At 45.7% G+C, this 15574-nt stretch overlaps 1 protein-coding gene across 1 annotated transcript in view; it reads right to left on the reverse strand.

Moving 5' to 3' along the window:
• The window catches only part of EMILIN2 (elastin microfibril interfacer 2), a 62095-nt gene extending 51268 nt beyond the window's left edge, over positions 1-10827 (reverse strand). The window contains exons 1-2 of the mRNA XM_008979567.6: positions 10508-10827; positions 9914-10036 (exon numbers count right to left, since the gene is read on the reverse strand). Coding sequence (XP_008977815.4) covers positions 9914-10036; positions 10508-10641 — 257 coding nt within the window. The 5' untranslated portion in view covers positions 10642-10827. The remainder of the gene's footprint in view (positions 1-9913; positions 10037-10507) is intronic.
• Between the last annotated feature and the right edge of the window lie 4747 nt (positions 10828-15574).

A 15574-nucleotide genomic window follows, 5' to 3' on the forward strand; every position in this document is an offset into this window, starting at 1 on the left:
ACCAAAAAGCAAATATTACAAAAACAAAGATAAATAGGTGGGACTTAATTAAACTAAGGAGCTTTTTCATGGCAAAAGGAACAGTCAACAGAGTTAACAGACAACCCACAGAGTGGGATAAAATCTTCACAAACTATACATATAAGGACTAATATCCAGAATCTACAACGAACACAAACAAATTAGCAAGAAGAAAACAATCCCATTAAAAAGTAGGCTAAGGACACAGACAATTCTCAAAAGAAGACGTACAAATGAATAAAAAACATATGAAAAAATGTTCAACATCACTAATGATCAGGGAAATGCAAATCAAAACCACAGTGCGATACCACCTTACTCCTGCAAGAATGGCCATAATCAAAAAATAAAAATAGTAGATGCTGGCATGGATGCTATAAACAGGGAACACGTCTACTCTGCTGGTGGAAATGTAAACTAGTCCAACCACTATGGAAAACAGTGTGGGGATTCCTTAAAGAACTAAAAGTAGAATTACCATTTGATCCAGCAATCCCACTACTGGGATATCTACCCAGAGAAAAAGAAGTCCTTGCATGAAAAAGATACTTGCACATGCATGTTTATAGTAACACAATTCACAATTGCAAAAATGTGAAACCAACTCAAATGCCCATCAATCAACAAGTGGATAAAGAAACTGTGCTATAGGGCTGGGTGCTGTGGGTTACGCCTGTAATCCCAGCACTCTGGGAGGCTGAGGCAGGTAGATCACTTGAGGTCAGGAGTTCGAGATCAGCCTGGCCAACATGGTCAAACTCCGACTCAAGTAAAACTACAAAAATTAGCTGAGGTGTGGTGGCAGGCACCTCTAATCAAATCCCAGCTACTCGGCAGGCTGAGGTGGGAGAATCGCTTGAACCCAGGAGGTGGAGGTTGCAGTGAGCCGAGATCAAGCCATTGCACTGCAGCCTGGGCAACAGAGTGAGTCTCTATCTCAAAATAAATAAGAAACAAACTGCAGGGTGTGTGTGTGTGTGTGTGTGTGTGTGTATATGTACACACACATATATACACACACACATATATATACACACACATTCCATCATGTATGTGTGTGTATATATGTATATTATATACACATACATATTTATATAATATGTATATGTATATATATACATATATATAATAAATATGTATGTGTATATATACATATTTATATAAAAAATATATATATACATGATGGAATGTGTATATATATGTGTGTGTGTGTGTATATATAGGTACATACACACCCCCCACAGTTTGTTTCTTATTTATTTTGAGATAGAGTCTCACTCATATATATATATACATATACACACACATGATTTTGAGATACAGTCTCACTCATGTATACACATATATATGTGTGTATATATATATACACACATGATGGAATACTTCTCACTTATAAAAAGGTATGAATTAATGGCATTTGCAGCAATCTGGATGGAACTGGAGACTATTATTCTCAGGGAAGTAATTCATGAATGGAACACCAAACATCATTATGTTCTTACTCCTAAGTGGGAGCCAAACTATGTGGATACAAAGGCATAAGAATGATACAATGGACTTTGGGGACTCAGGGGAAAGGGTGGGAAGCAGGTGAGGAATAAAAGACTACAAATTGGGTGCACTGTATACTGCGCCAGTGATGGGTGCACAAAAATCTCGCAAATCACCACTAAAGAACTTACTCATGTAACCAAATGCTATCAGCTCCCCAGTAACCTACGGAAATTTTAAAAAAATAAACAAAAAAAGAAAACACAACAAGAAGTTCTTCCTAATTGGGATTACTCATTTTCCGGTAATGATTCTGACAAGGAGTGTCTAGAAAGTGCTTTGCTCTTCGGTTCTAGACATGAAACAGAGGCATTTCTGCTTCCCACCTGCCCCACCCCAATCTGCCCTGTCCATGGGAAGAAGATCTGTGCCTTGCCTTGCCAGTTATTCTCAGCAGCAATGCAACAGAATGACTCACAAACCTCAAGAGTGGCCAGGAGGTGATGAAATATGTTGTGATGGGAAAGGGTGCATGGTCCATTGTAGCAGAGTGGGGCCCTGACCTTGCTTCCACACACCAGAAGGCTTCCCCTCCTGCTGAAAGCTGCCAAAGCTGCCCGAGATCTCCAAGGTCGGAGATGCCTGACATAAACCAGGTCTGAGCACCGTCAGCACGGCAGGCCAGACTCAAAGTTCTGGAATGTGTGAAATATTAAGAAAGGCTTGACCATGCTTCCCTGCCCCACTCCCCTTTATTCAAAGGCTAAACGCAAGCCGGAGTCGCTTTAGTGGAAAGAGGTTCTCCCTGAAAAGGGCTGGATTTCGAAATTCACCCCACGCCCTAAGTTCTGTTGCAATCACCAGCTTTCCTCCTCCATTTTCAAGATATGTGGAAAAGCTTCAGTTAGCAGAAAAACAAGTAGCATTGTCACCACTATGGTTTAGAAAACATTTTTAGGTCTTTACCTCATTTTCTCACAACATCCCTGTGGAGCAGATGGAGGGAAACAACTTCAAGTAAGAGGGAAACATCTTGTGCCTCCTCTTATGATGGACCCAGAGTAAGTCTCTGTAAAAGAAAACCTAATGAAGCCCATGCGTTAGGCAGAACCCCTGTAATCACAAAGGTGCACCGAGATGAGAAAACCAGGGAACAGCTGCAAAGTCTCAGCAAATTCTTCCATTGAAATGATCCACTTAAAAAGCTTCATCTGCACTGTTTTTCTTTAACCAAACTTCTTTTAACCAAATGCATAATAAAATACGTTGTCTTGAAAGGCTGACGCTGCAGACAGTAATTCTTAGGCGTATTCTCTCATCTCCTAATATTTTCTTAGGTGGAACAAAAAAAAAAGGCAGCTGAGTCCTTCTGGGTCCTTCTAAGTGACACACCCAGAAAAGTTTGCTTTTACAGCATGTTCAAACCAGGAATTTGGCTCCTGTGAACGCTTCCTACTTTGTTTCAGCACCCATCACCACTTTAAAACAGGAAGGAAAGAAGAAAACTTATTGGCGCATGTAGTTTTAGTCATGTCATTATTTTTCCTTCAGTGTGAACTGCCGTCATGTTGAGAAATATGGGGCTCCTCCCTCGATTCTCCCAGGAAAATATTTCTTTGTAAGGAGAAGTCATGCTCAGCTGTACCATGTTATCAAGTAGTTTGTTGTTATTTTTAAGCCCAGAAATCTACTTCATCAAGGATGGAAGCAGTTAACGCTGAGCAGTAAAAAATCATGTGGCCAACAATAAATCAGAACATTTGTGCGGCAGACTGGAAGGAATCTCACCACTGGTGTAGTTTACCCGTTTTAGAGTTTTTAAAAACAGGATGCAAAGCTCTGTGTAACTGCTGAATGTGGCAACTGCTTCATTACGTACACACAGCACGTGTAGATAACATCTTAATATTATGCAATGAGGAAGAGGATTTTTTTTCTAAAAGAATTCAAGGAACACATTAGTGGCTGGTGATAGATGGCCTGGGGACTGGCACTAGTTTACCACCGCTCACAGCAACATGCAACATCTAGCTAACCGTTCTTTACTGACCTACTCAGGCACAGAGACACATGCAGAGCCAGCAAGAAATACCATGGGTCACAGCAGCATTGACTTTGACCATAATCACTTACATGCATTCCCCCAAAGAAACTGCACTCTGGCTCAGCTTCCAATGCAATCTCTAAGAATTTCACTGAATTTGTTTACATTAAAATTTTATTTTATTTTTTAGAGATGGGAGGGGTCTCACTATGTTGCCCAGGGTGGATTCAAACTCCTGGACTCAAGCGATCCTCCCGCCTCAGCCTCCCGAGTAGCTGGAATTATAGGAACGCACCACTGTGCCTGGCTGAGCTTCATTTAATCTTTTAAAGTTCATCTTAGGCATGTCAGTGTCATTGTTTCCTTAATTCACTGAAGGTAATGATTTGAATTTTGAGTATTTTAGCCTTTCTCCGACGTGTCAGTAAGCACCAACTTCAGACCCAAAGTCTTCAAAGATAAGACCCCCCATGAGGCAGCGACATTTCAAACCAACAAACAATAAAATTGCGGAGTGCTCACCAGATGTGCCAGCTAGGTAGGTGTTACGTTAGTGTGACGGTGCAATTTTTTTTTACAGAAAGCTTTTATTTGTTCAAAGTAACCAGTGCTATGGATGCAAAAAAAGAAACCCAACAACTCTTCCAACACTACTTTCAAAACGAACATATCAAAGTTGATTATCATTAGGATGTAGTTATTTTATCACACTAGTAAATCAAAAACCAAGACCCAAATTATATATATGTATAAAATGTGTGAACAATTATTGAGCTTCATCTCCTGGACCAAGTTAGTCTCTCTTCATAAAAAGCAATTACAATTTGAGGACATTTCATATCTGCCTCTCTCACAAGCACCAAGCCTGCCTCATCTGAATCCTTCCATTTAATGAGAAACCTCAATTCTCCACTGATATTGGCACCAATTTATTCTTTCAGACAGCACAGTTTTTGAAAGTTACGTCAACGGCAGCTTAAGCCTCCTCCCCACAACCCTGTCATGTAGATGTGAGAAAAATGTGCCTCAGAAGGGCTAAATGACTTTCTTGGGGTCACACAGCTTGGTCGTGGACAATCTCGGGCTGCAAGCTAACTCTTGTATCTCCTCTTCCAGAGCACGTTAGCCACCCACTCCACTTGGATGGAGCTCCCACCCGTTCGCCGTTCTCTACAGCCTATCCCCACCTGCCTCCCCTTTTCTGGCTACCTCAGGAATGTAACTCAAGTACCATGTGCCAATGTAGCTGAAACAGATCAACAGAGAAAGATCAATTAAGGGGCTTCATGAAAACAAGTTCTAACAAAAAGCAAGCAGTTTTTCGTTAAGGCAATTACCTCTATTTGAAGGCTATTCGCTGTTTTCTAAGACAAAAGTAGAAACTGTAGCCCAAACATACGCATGTTCTTTTTCCAAGACCCCAGTCTCCGCCCTACCTAATCTCCTGGCTGAACTTGTGATAAGAATAAAGTAATGGTGTAGAAATGTTCTGGAAATGCCAAAGGCCCTGTGAGCATAGCATCTCCTCCTCTGGGAACCTAGGAAGAGATAGGAACAAGAGAAAGAAGAAACTTAAAAGGAAGGTCTGGAGATTCTAGGGGAGCAACCCTAAGAGGCCGATAAGGAATGGAAACCCGAAGAAAGAAACTCAAAATAGCAGCAGCTGTGCCTCTCTGGCACGAGCTCGGTCTTCTTTAGCTGACTCCAAGTTACCTTCAATGCCAAGGAACAAGCCTCCTGACAGCCAATTGATGGCAAAACTTCTGTTTAAAAGCTAAAAGAAAAAAAATTCCTCCAAAGCTATACACAAAAGACACCTTTTGAACTGAAAGTTATTCTGTTCCTAGAGATGTAGAAAACAGAAAATTGGCTCTGGAAGATGTTAGCCTTCATTCCCCATCCCCCCACCGCCCCAGGCCTTACATGTTCCGTTCTGAGGTTTTGTTGTTCTTTTAGACTCTTGTCACCCAGGCTGCAGTGCCGTGGTGCAATCATGGGTCTCTGCAGCCTTGAACTCCCAGGCTCAAGCAATCCCCCCACCTCAGCCTCTCCAGTAGCTGGGACTACAGGCATGTGCCACCACACCCAGCTAATTTCTTCTATTTTTTTTTTTGTAGAAACAGGGTCTCACTATGTTAATCAGGCTGGTTGTGAACTCCTGAGCTCAAGCGACCCTCTTGCCTCAGCATCCCAAAGTGCTGGGCTTATAGGCATGGGCCACCACACACAGTGTCGTTTTCTTTTAAAGCCGCATTCCCTGGCTGAGGTTATTCCCAAGAGACAACTTTTCTTCCAACTGAACTACCATCTGCTCCCCTCGGAACCTGAGTAGGATTAGAGGTGTTCCGAACTCCACAGAAGTCAACACCTGCTGCAAATTCCGGGCGGGCTTTGTCTCAGCAGCACAGACTCTGTGTGCCAGCCCCACCCAGAACCCTCCCCAACTGCCAAGATCGTTTTTAGAAAAAGAGCTAATAGGAAAAATTCTGCCAAGATACAACACTGGCCACGAGGCGGTGGGGGGAGTTGGCCAGATGCTGATAAGCCCGAGTCAGTGTGTGGTGTCAGAAAACTCTGCCATACAGAGCATCAGCCCTGAGTAGGGAGGCAAAGTGAACTCAGAGAATAATCCTGCCTTGCCTCTGGGGTCCTTGGATTTCTTTACCAACAACGCAGCCTATCTGTGGACCAGACAGCTCCCAGTGCCCCCAATACTAAAACCATCAGGCTGACCAGGAGGTGATGGGACAATGTGAACGCATGAAAAAAAACAATCCAAGTCCAATAAAGACAAGAAAGACTGCGCTGTTTTCTACCAGCCGTCCATCCAAACATGACCAAGCAAGACTGACACTCTCATTCATTCTCTCTCTCTCTCTCTCTCTCTCTCTCTCTCTCTCTGTCTGTCTGTTTTGAGACAGGGTCTCACTCGGTCGCCTAGGCTGAAGCACAGTGACATGATCATAGCTCACTACAGCCTCGAACTCCTGGGCTCAAGCAATCCTATCTCAGCCTCCCTTTTGGACTCAAGTGATCCTCCCACCTTAGCCTCCCAAAATGTTGGATTACAGGCATCAGCCACCGCACCTGGCCCAGAGCTCCCTCTCTCTCTAAGTAATTCTTTACCTGCTTGGCTACCATCTAGCTTTCTTTCTTTCTTTCTTTTTTTTTTTTAAATCATCAGAGCCTTTTTCCCAACATACCACTTTCTGTGTAACTAAGTTTCCTCACGACTCCTTCAATCTCACACAAATGACAATGCTACACCCCACTGACCTGAATGGTCTCTTTCTGCAGAAGCAATTGCTTCCTGCTCACTAACCCATGGCCTTTCTGGAGCCTGAAGCCTCCAGGACTTCTCTGAGTCTCTAAGATGTGGTTTCCTCCACCAATGTCTTTACTTCACTCTCTCTTCTTGCCTGGCTCTTCCTTCTCCTCCTCCTCCACTGTCCCTAAGAACTCAGCTCTGCTCAACCATCTCAAGGCCTCCGTGGTGCTGACCTATCTGTCACTCTCAACTGCAGAAATGCGTTTCTATCTCCAGCATCTCGGCCAAGCTTCAGCCCTGTACTTCCAACTCACAAATTACCCCTCAGTCACTCTAGGGTGAGTTTCTGAAGAACCTTCTCTTCCAGCCTGGACAACATAGTAAGATCCCAGCCCCCCCCCCCAAAAATGTAAAAAATTAGCAGGATTCAGTGACTTGTGCTTATAATCCCAGCTACTCAGGAGGCTGAGGTGGAAGGATCATTTGAGCTCAAGAGTTAGAGGCTGCAATAAACTATTTTTGTGCTACTTCACCCCAGCCTGGGTGACACAGTGAGACCTTGTCTCTAAAAACAACCACCATAATAAAGAACTTCAGCTTCCCTTCCACAGGTCCCAGGTTCTAAGGAACAAATCATGAAAAAGCTGACTTGACAATAAATTGAGAGGTGACTCAGGCTTCTGGATTCCTCAGAGAAAACTGAGCAATTCCATTTGAAACAGCCATTCTTCCTTGTTAAGTATAAAAAGAAGGCTCCTTCCTTTATCTTCATTCAGCCACTAATTCTCAAAACTTAGGGGCTGGGTGAGGTGGTCACTCTTGTAATCCTAGCACTTTAGGAGGCCAAGGTGGGCAGATTGCCTGGGCTCAAGAGTTCGAGACCAGCCTGGCCAACATGGTGAAACTCTGTTTCTACTAAAAATAGAAAGAAAAAAAAAAATTAGCCGGGTGTCGCGGCATGTACCTGTAGTTCTAGCAACTCGGGAGCCTGAGGAATGAGAATCACTTGAACCCGGGAGGCAGAGGTTGCAGTGAGCTGAGATCATGCCACTACATCCCAGCCTGGCGACAGAGTGAGACTGTCTCAAAACAAAACAAACAGACAAACAAAAACCAAAAAAGAAACCTTAGGAAACATTCCTCAGTTGAAAAATAAGGCAAACCATTCTGTCCCATCCCTAAAGAAACTGAAAACGGTCAAGACTGAATTTACTGTGAAGCTAATGTCAAGATTTTCAGGTTCATCAACTCAAGGAGTCTGTCTTTGTTTCTTAAACTTCACACTGACAGTGCAGTACTTAAAATGTAAAAATGCACGTGAATTGTTCACATCGTTATTACTGAAGAAAAATACCCAGGTCACTTATTTTGGCTTTGTTTAATAAAACAACAGAAATGTCCGTCATTTATTATAATGATTCTGTTGTCCTACTCACTGGGTGGCAAAAATACATTCCCACTGCCTTGCGTTAACCTGCTGATCTGGAGGCAAGTCTCCCCCACTGACAACAAAGTTTCACTGAGTTTTGATCAAATAGAATAATTAATCATACTTTGGTATTCTAAGCAGCTAAAATAATTTGAGAAAATAAAAACAAGCCATCTTTTAAACAAAAATGCATTACCTTCCAAAATGAAAAATTCATTTACCTCCGAATTGTCACCAGTAAGTTTTAAAGTTATACCAAGCCACAACAGCCAATTCTTGTATAAGATGAATAAAATATTCCTGATTAATAACTCAATGCTAATTTTAAAGAAATGCATTCAAACTGTGTTGAATACTTAGGTTATATCACTCCCACAGTATAAAAACCTTACTTAGTTCTGGGTTCACTCACTGCTGGCCGTAGATGATGATGTCTCAATCTTACTAAGAGATTAAGGTCTGATGACAATACCTTATCTCTCTGACAATGTATCCAACTCAAAGGGATAACCTAGCTGGGCATTCAATTTCAGCGTTTTTCACTGTATATTAGGAAGTGGGGACCTCTCTAAGTTTCCGTTTGTTCTGTGTTGTTTTTGCCCAGCAGGAATTAGCTGAACCCTGTTTGCAGCTCCTCCAGCAGCCCACGTGGGGTGGATCCAGCAACCACTTCCCACAGGACTACAGGCTCATTTACTGTTCTCTGGAATAAGGTTTCCTGGAGTACAAGTTCCAGTCTGTCCCTTGGTTTTACCAAAGACAGATCCGCCTACTGACTATTCGCCGCTGTAATGTCAACCGTGCTCTAAGACAAACAACTTATTCTTAGTGAAAAACAATTAATTTCAGCCATCATGTGTTCCTCAACAGCCATTTATTCACATCGGCCCATCTTCCGATATCAGACTGACACAAAACCCCAAAGACTTGCCGGATGATAATTGAATGCCATGCATTTAACAGCATTTGTTCTTTATTTTATCGCGTTGCTTTTTAAAGATGGTGAAATCTTTACAAGCAAAAAGATGATTAATTCTTCCCCCTGTCTTTAATGGCCATCTCTCCCACAATCTCTAGCGAAATTCCAAACCTAAGTTGCGGGGAGGGTTGCTGGAGAACCACAGCGTTCAACAAAGTGTTCCTGAGGTTTTAGCTTAGACATCTAAGACACTGGAATATTCTGTTGTATGGGGACATATGGACAGAACTCACTTGTTTTAGAACACTGCTTAGCCAAACCTCTCAGCGAATCCTACATTGAAAAGTCTTTAGCAGTACACATTTTGGAATCTTCTGTGTGCCCCAGAACACACAATATGGATCTAATTAGATTCAGCTGCCTTATGTTAGAAACAAAGATTGAAAGAAAAAAAAACAGAAGTGGGAGTGGGAGCTTTGTTCATCCTCTCCTATGCCCCCGCGACCCCACACTCCCCAGGCGTGCGCATCCTCCCCGATCACTCGGGCAGCACACGCTCCCTAAATACCCCAGCGTGGCCGGTGCCCCGCGCAGCGCTCTGAGCGCTTTTCCGCTGCTGGGTTTACAGGGGATGTGGAAGAGATTTACTGGAGGACTAGAGCCCAGCGCGACAACCCCACCCCACCCCCATCGCCCCGGCCCGGGCGCACCTCCCCCTCGCTTCCTGGCTCCAGGACTTACACCAGCGCGGACGGACAGGGCATCTGGTTCCAGGCACAGTTGTACTGAGCCTGAATAAAACTCTCACTTCCCTCCAGCACAGAGCAGCTCACATTCTTGTTCACGATGTAGGCGCACCAGTTCCTGGGAGGCAGGAGAGAGAGGGTTAAGAGCACCGTGTAAACTCGGAGAACAATGAGGCCAGGGGAGAGGGGACTGCAGCCCCAGACCCAGAGAGGGTCGGGGAGCCAGTCGCCCTCAGCGGAGGCGGGAGCTTCACAGAGCCAACGCCAGAGGGCGCCTGGAGAGCGCACGCCTTGACCCGACCAAGACGCGAAAGAAAAGCACCCACGGTCCCAGGGGGTCCTGGAATTCCTGGGCGTCGTTTTCGGATCACCGGGGTCTAAGGGACAGTCTCTGTGCCCACACCCCCGGATTCAGCTCTGCCTGAGGCGTCGGCCGTGGAGCGCGCGGTCACCCGGAGAAGGGGTCGCCCGGGGAAGTCCAAGGGAGACCTTCGGCGGCCGCTGTCGTCTCAGGCTGGGCAGCTCCGGGGCTCAGCGGCGGCCGGGGAGGGGTAGGAGGTTTGGGGCCAGCGGAGGGGCGCGCACTTACTTGTTTCTGGCGCTGGGCCGCATGGGGTACCCGGGCTGCGGGCCGGCGCGGCACAGCCCCACGCCGCCCAGGGCGAGCAGCGCTAGCGCCCACCTCCAGGGCGCGAGGGGCCGGGGCCAAGTCGGCTGCCACATTCTGCGCACAGCGGGCGCGCCCCTCCTGCCAGGGTTCGGAGCGCGGCGGGTCGGAGCAGGGGCCAAGAACGAGGCTGCCGGCGGCCGGAGCTCCTCCAGGGAAGTCAGGAAACTCGGGTGCACCGCGGCGCCCCCACCCGCGCTCCGCGGCCGGCCCCTCCGGCTCCTCGTTCCTACTTCTTTTGCAGCCTCGCGCGCCCTGCGCTTCTCCTCGGTCTCTCAATGACGCACAGGTCCCCCCGGGTGCCGCCCTCTTTATTTCACTTCCCTCTCCGAAACGTGACTCTCCCTCCACCACGTCTCCCCGTCTCCAGTCCCTTCGCCTCTCGGCAGGGGGCTTCGGCTGGAAGAGCTAAAGGGTTTGGGAGAAGGGTCTATGTTACAGATTTTCCAATTACTCATTCCTTTGGTCTCTTCCCAGATGCTGAGCAACTCCGCCTCCCACCTTCCAACAGGCGCGCACTCTGCCCCTCGGGACGCGGCCGCCGTCGGCGAGTCTGGCTGTCCTTGCGTCGTGCCTGGGTGCCAGCCTCCCGGGTGAACGAGGGACATGTTTATCAGTCCCTCGGGGAGAGGAGTGGGGGCTCGAATCGGATTTCCTCCTTGGACAAGACGCGGCCGTTCCTCCACCACCTCCATGGACTTAGAGTCCAGGGGAAAATGAACGCTGCTTCTCTTTCTTTACCCAAGTCTGCCTTAGGCATCCATCTCACAGTTTCCGCGTCCACGTGGGGGGCGGAAGGACAGGACGAGCCACAGTCCCACTAATTCCCAGTGTCTGCTGCAGCTCAGCGTCCAGCTCTATCACGTACACTAATTCTTGAAAGGTGATCTCACAGCCTCTGCTTCTGAGGTCCTACTGTGAACTTACTTTTTCTATGAAAACTAAAAGCATTTATTTACTGACCTTTGCTTCTCAACAGTTCAGACACTGCTGGATATCTGTCTTAAACTTTCTTGTATGTTTTCTGCCTATTCTTGAGTTACACTAATCTCCACCAATTTCTTTTTGGGAGGAAGTACCGGAATGTTAAGTAAAATCCACCCAAGTGCATTCTAACGGGTGATGGAGAGAGCTCTGTATTTGAGATGATCTGCTTAGTGTACAGAGTCGTGAGGTGATTTCCAGACTGCACAGATAAACTGTGGCCTCTGTGAACTAACCAGACGCTGTTGGCCGTGACTTGTTAAGTGAATAAAACTTTGCTATGGGCCAGACAGGGTGGCTTATACCTGTAATCTCAGCACTTTGGGAGTCCAAGGCGGGTGGATCACCTGAAGTCAAGAGTTCGAGACCAGCCTGACCAACATGATGAAACTCCGTCTCTACTAAAAATTCAAAAATAAATAAATAAAATTAGCCAGGCATGGTGGCACATGCCTGTAATCCCAGCTACTTGGGAGGCTGAGGCAGGAGAATGGCTTGAACCAGGGTGGTGGAGGTTGCAGTGAGCCAAGATCTCACCACTGTACCCCAGCCTGGGCAACAAGAGTGAAAATTCGTCTCAAAAATATATATAAAAAATAAAAAAGCTTTGCTATGTTCTTACTCTATTAAATGAAGCCATTGGCCTATTTTGTTTCTAATGTTCTTTGATGGTGTTGTTGGACCTTTGATTTGCAGATGAAAGAAAGAGAAGTCCCTGAGTAGAAACTACAAGAGCCAAGCAGAACATTGTACTATGTGAGGACATCATCTGTCCCTGAACTCTAAATGGAAGATCATGCAAATAGTGGACTGAAGTCATCCCAGCCTTCAAAAGAGCCACCCTGGGGGAAGAAATAACAGAAAGGGATAAAAAGCAGTCTTCGGTAACCCAATCTGTGTCTTCCTGTGTGACTTCCCTATCCTGCCTGTCCTAACACCAACTTGCCCGTAAAGACTCATAGAGTAGAAACAGAGCATAGAAATGAAGAAGTGGAAAAGGGGGAAAAATGGAGGAAACGCACAAGGCTGTGTGTGTCTACAACTAGCAGAGAGCAACTCCAATGTCTCTCTGACACAGGTAATTCTCCAACTTGAAAGTGAGTTGAACTGATCAAGTTAATCTGTTTTTTTCCATCAAATCAAAGTTATACTAGGAAGTTGTCCAGGAATATAAGGACCAACTTTACATTGAGATGACCACAATACTATATTTAATCACCTATCAATAGCATTTATTGGTAAATAAATTTCATTCTGAGCATCTGTTACAAGCTAGGCATTGTGCAAAAATACTGAGGATTCATGAGTGAGCCCAAACTGGCACGGGCCCTGTGTTTGGAGAGTGTCCAGGCATTGCCATACAGTGAAGGGTGTTAGAGTTCCTGACGGACAGTCAGTTAAGTGAGCTAATGTTTATTGCACGTCTTTCTCTAGACAGAAGGCCATGTATGTTGTTGTGGGGCTGCCCTGGGAAGTTAGAAGATTCTTGACTTTCAGGAAGTTACTGCTCTCTTTATCTATCTATCTATCTATTGATCTATCTATTTATGGGACAGGGTCTCTGTCACCCATGCTGGAGTCCCAGTGGCGTGATCATGGCTCACTGCAGCCTGGACCTCCCAGGTGAAGCAATCCTCCCACTTTAGCCTCCTGAGTAGCTGAGACCACAGGTGTGTGCCATCACACCCAGCTAATTTTTCTAATTTTTCTAATTTTTGGTAGAAATGGGATCTCACCATGTTGCCCAGGCTGGTCTTGAACTCTTAATCTCAAGCAATCCTCCTGCCTTGGCTTCTTGAAATGTTGGGATTGCAAGACATGAGACACTGTGCCTGGCCTATTATTCCATTCTTTAACTTTTCCATTCTTTAACTTTTTTGTTTTTTTCTCTTGAGATGGAGGCTTGCTCTCTCATCCAGGCTGGAGTGCAGTGGTGTAATCATGGATCACTGTAGCCTTGATGTCCCTGAGCTCAAACAATCCTCCTGCCTCAGTCTTCCGAATAGCTGGAACTACAGGCACACACCACCACACCAGGCTGATGTTTGTGTGCCATCATAGCTAACTATAGTCTCCAATTTCTGGGCTCAAGTGATCCTCCTACTTCAGTCTTCTAAGCAGCTAAGAAGTACAGGCACACACTACCATGTCCAGCTAATATTTTATATTTTGTAGAGATGGGTGGGCCTCACTTTGTTGCCCAGGTTGATCTTGAACCCCTGGCTTCAAGCAATCCTCGTGCCTTGGCCTCCTAAAGTCTTGGGATTACAGGCATGAACCACTGTGCCCAGCCACAAGGTTATTTCTTTGATTTGAGGCCAAGATCCCAAGAGAGCTCTTTCTTTTCTCTTTTCCAGCTGGAGGAAGGGATGCAACAAACTCAGAAACCAGAGAGCCCTGCACAAGAAACAAGTCAGATGGAAGCTTCCCAAGGATAGAGAGCTTCAGCACATTAAGAAACAGACTAACTGGGCAGGACTTCTGATCCCTGCCATGAACAATAACGTGGATATGACTGGCAGAAAGCTGTAAGTACAAATTTTTTATATGTTGCCAACTACCTTAAATGAGCACCTGAAAACTATGTTTTCTCTAACAATCTGAAGGAATTTCTTCTGCGTTTAAAGCAAGTGTCCCATAGTAACTTACACCCTTGATTGTGTGACCAGTTTGCCCAAAGCAAAATTTCAAGGAAGAACAACTTTATACAATCCATTCTCTCATTCACTTGTGGGTCATGACGTCGGCTGTTCATCAGGCTCTGTGCGTGCTTAGGGACAAGGAGCCTCCTGGGCCTCCAGCACACCCAGGTACGCCCTCCATTGCCTGTTGGAAAAGGAGGGTGACCACCGCTGAGGCAGCAGGCAAATACATTTGCCCTGGCCCCACCCCAGTCATCTGCGCAGGGGACATTTGATCCAGATGAACTGATTTGCAGCTAGGATGTGGTCAAGAATCATGAGATTAGCCTGGGCTTTCTGCCCTTCTAATCACTCATCTCTACTTTTCTTTTCTTGAGACAGGGTCTTGCTCTGTCGCCCAGGCTAAAGTGCTACCGTAGTCACTGCAGCCTCCACCTCTCAGGCTCAAGCCGTCCTCCTACCTCAGCCTCCTGAATAGTTGGGACTACAGGCGTGTGCCACCTCATCTGGCCAATTCTTTTTTTTTTAAGACGGAGTTTCGCTTTTGTTACCCAGGCTGGAGTGCAATGGCGCGATCTCTGCTCACGGCAACCTCCGCCTCCTGGGTTCAGGCAATTCTCCTGCCTCAGCCTCCTGAGTAGCTGGGATTACAGGCACGCGCCACCATGCCCAGCTAATTTTTTGTATTTTTAGTAGAGATGGGATTTCACCATGTTGACCAGGATGGTCTCTATCTCTTGACGTCGTGATCCACCCGTCTCGGCCTCCCAAAGTGCTGGGATTGCAGGCGTGAGCCATCGCACCCGGCCCCCCATCTGGCTAATTCTTATCAATTATTTTGTAGAGATGGGTATATCTCTATGTTGTCAGTCTGGTTTCAAACTGGCAACCTCCAGTGACCCTCCTGCCTTGGCTATTTACTTTCTGGAGTTCAGAAAAACTGGCCCCTGGATTTCTAGGTGTACTTTTAGGTGTCTTTATTGCTTCCTTGTTCTGCTTATTTAATAATGGAAAAAGAAAGTTCGTGAAGACTAGATATCTTGAATAAAAGACATCCTTCATTCTTTTTTTTAAAATGCAGTTTAATAGGGAAAGAGAGAGGAATATCTCCAAGAAAAATGAATTGGCTACATCATCTAGCCTGTTCTTTGTTCTGGAATGCTTGGTGTGGATGATACAATTTTGATTAGCTACATTTGAAATAGGCATTATGTTGGAGAAGGAACTTCAGAACAATTTTTTTTTTTTTTTTTTTTAGATAGTGTCTGGCTCTGTCACCCAGGCTGGAGTGCTGTGGTACAATCATGGCTCACTGCAGCCTTGACCTCCTGGGCTCAGGTGATCCTCCCACCTCAGCCTCCTG

The sequence above is a fragment of the Callithrix jacchus genome, chromosome 13 (genome assembly GCF_049354715.1).
Source record: "Callithrix jacchus isolate 240 chromosome 13, calJac240_pri, whole genome shotgun sequence".
Classification (NCBI taxonomy): Eukaryota; Metazoa; Chordata; class Mammalia; order Primates; family Cebidae; genus Callithrix; species Callithrix jacchus.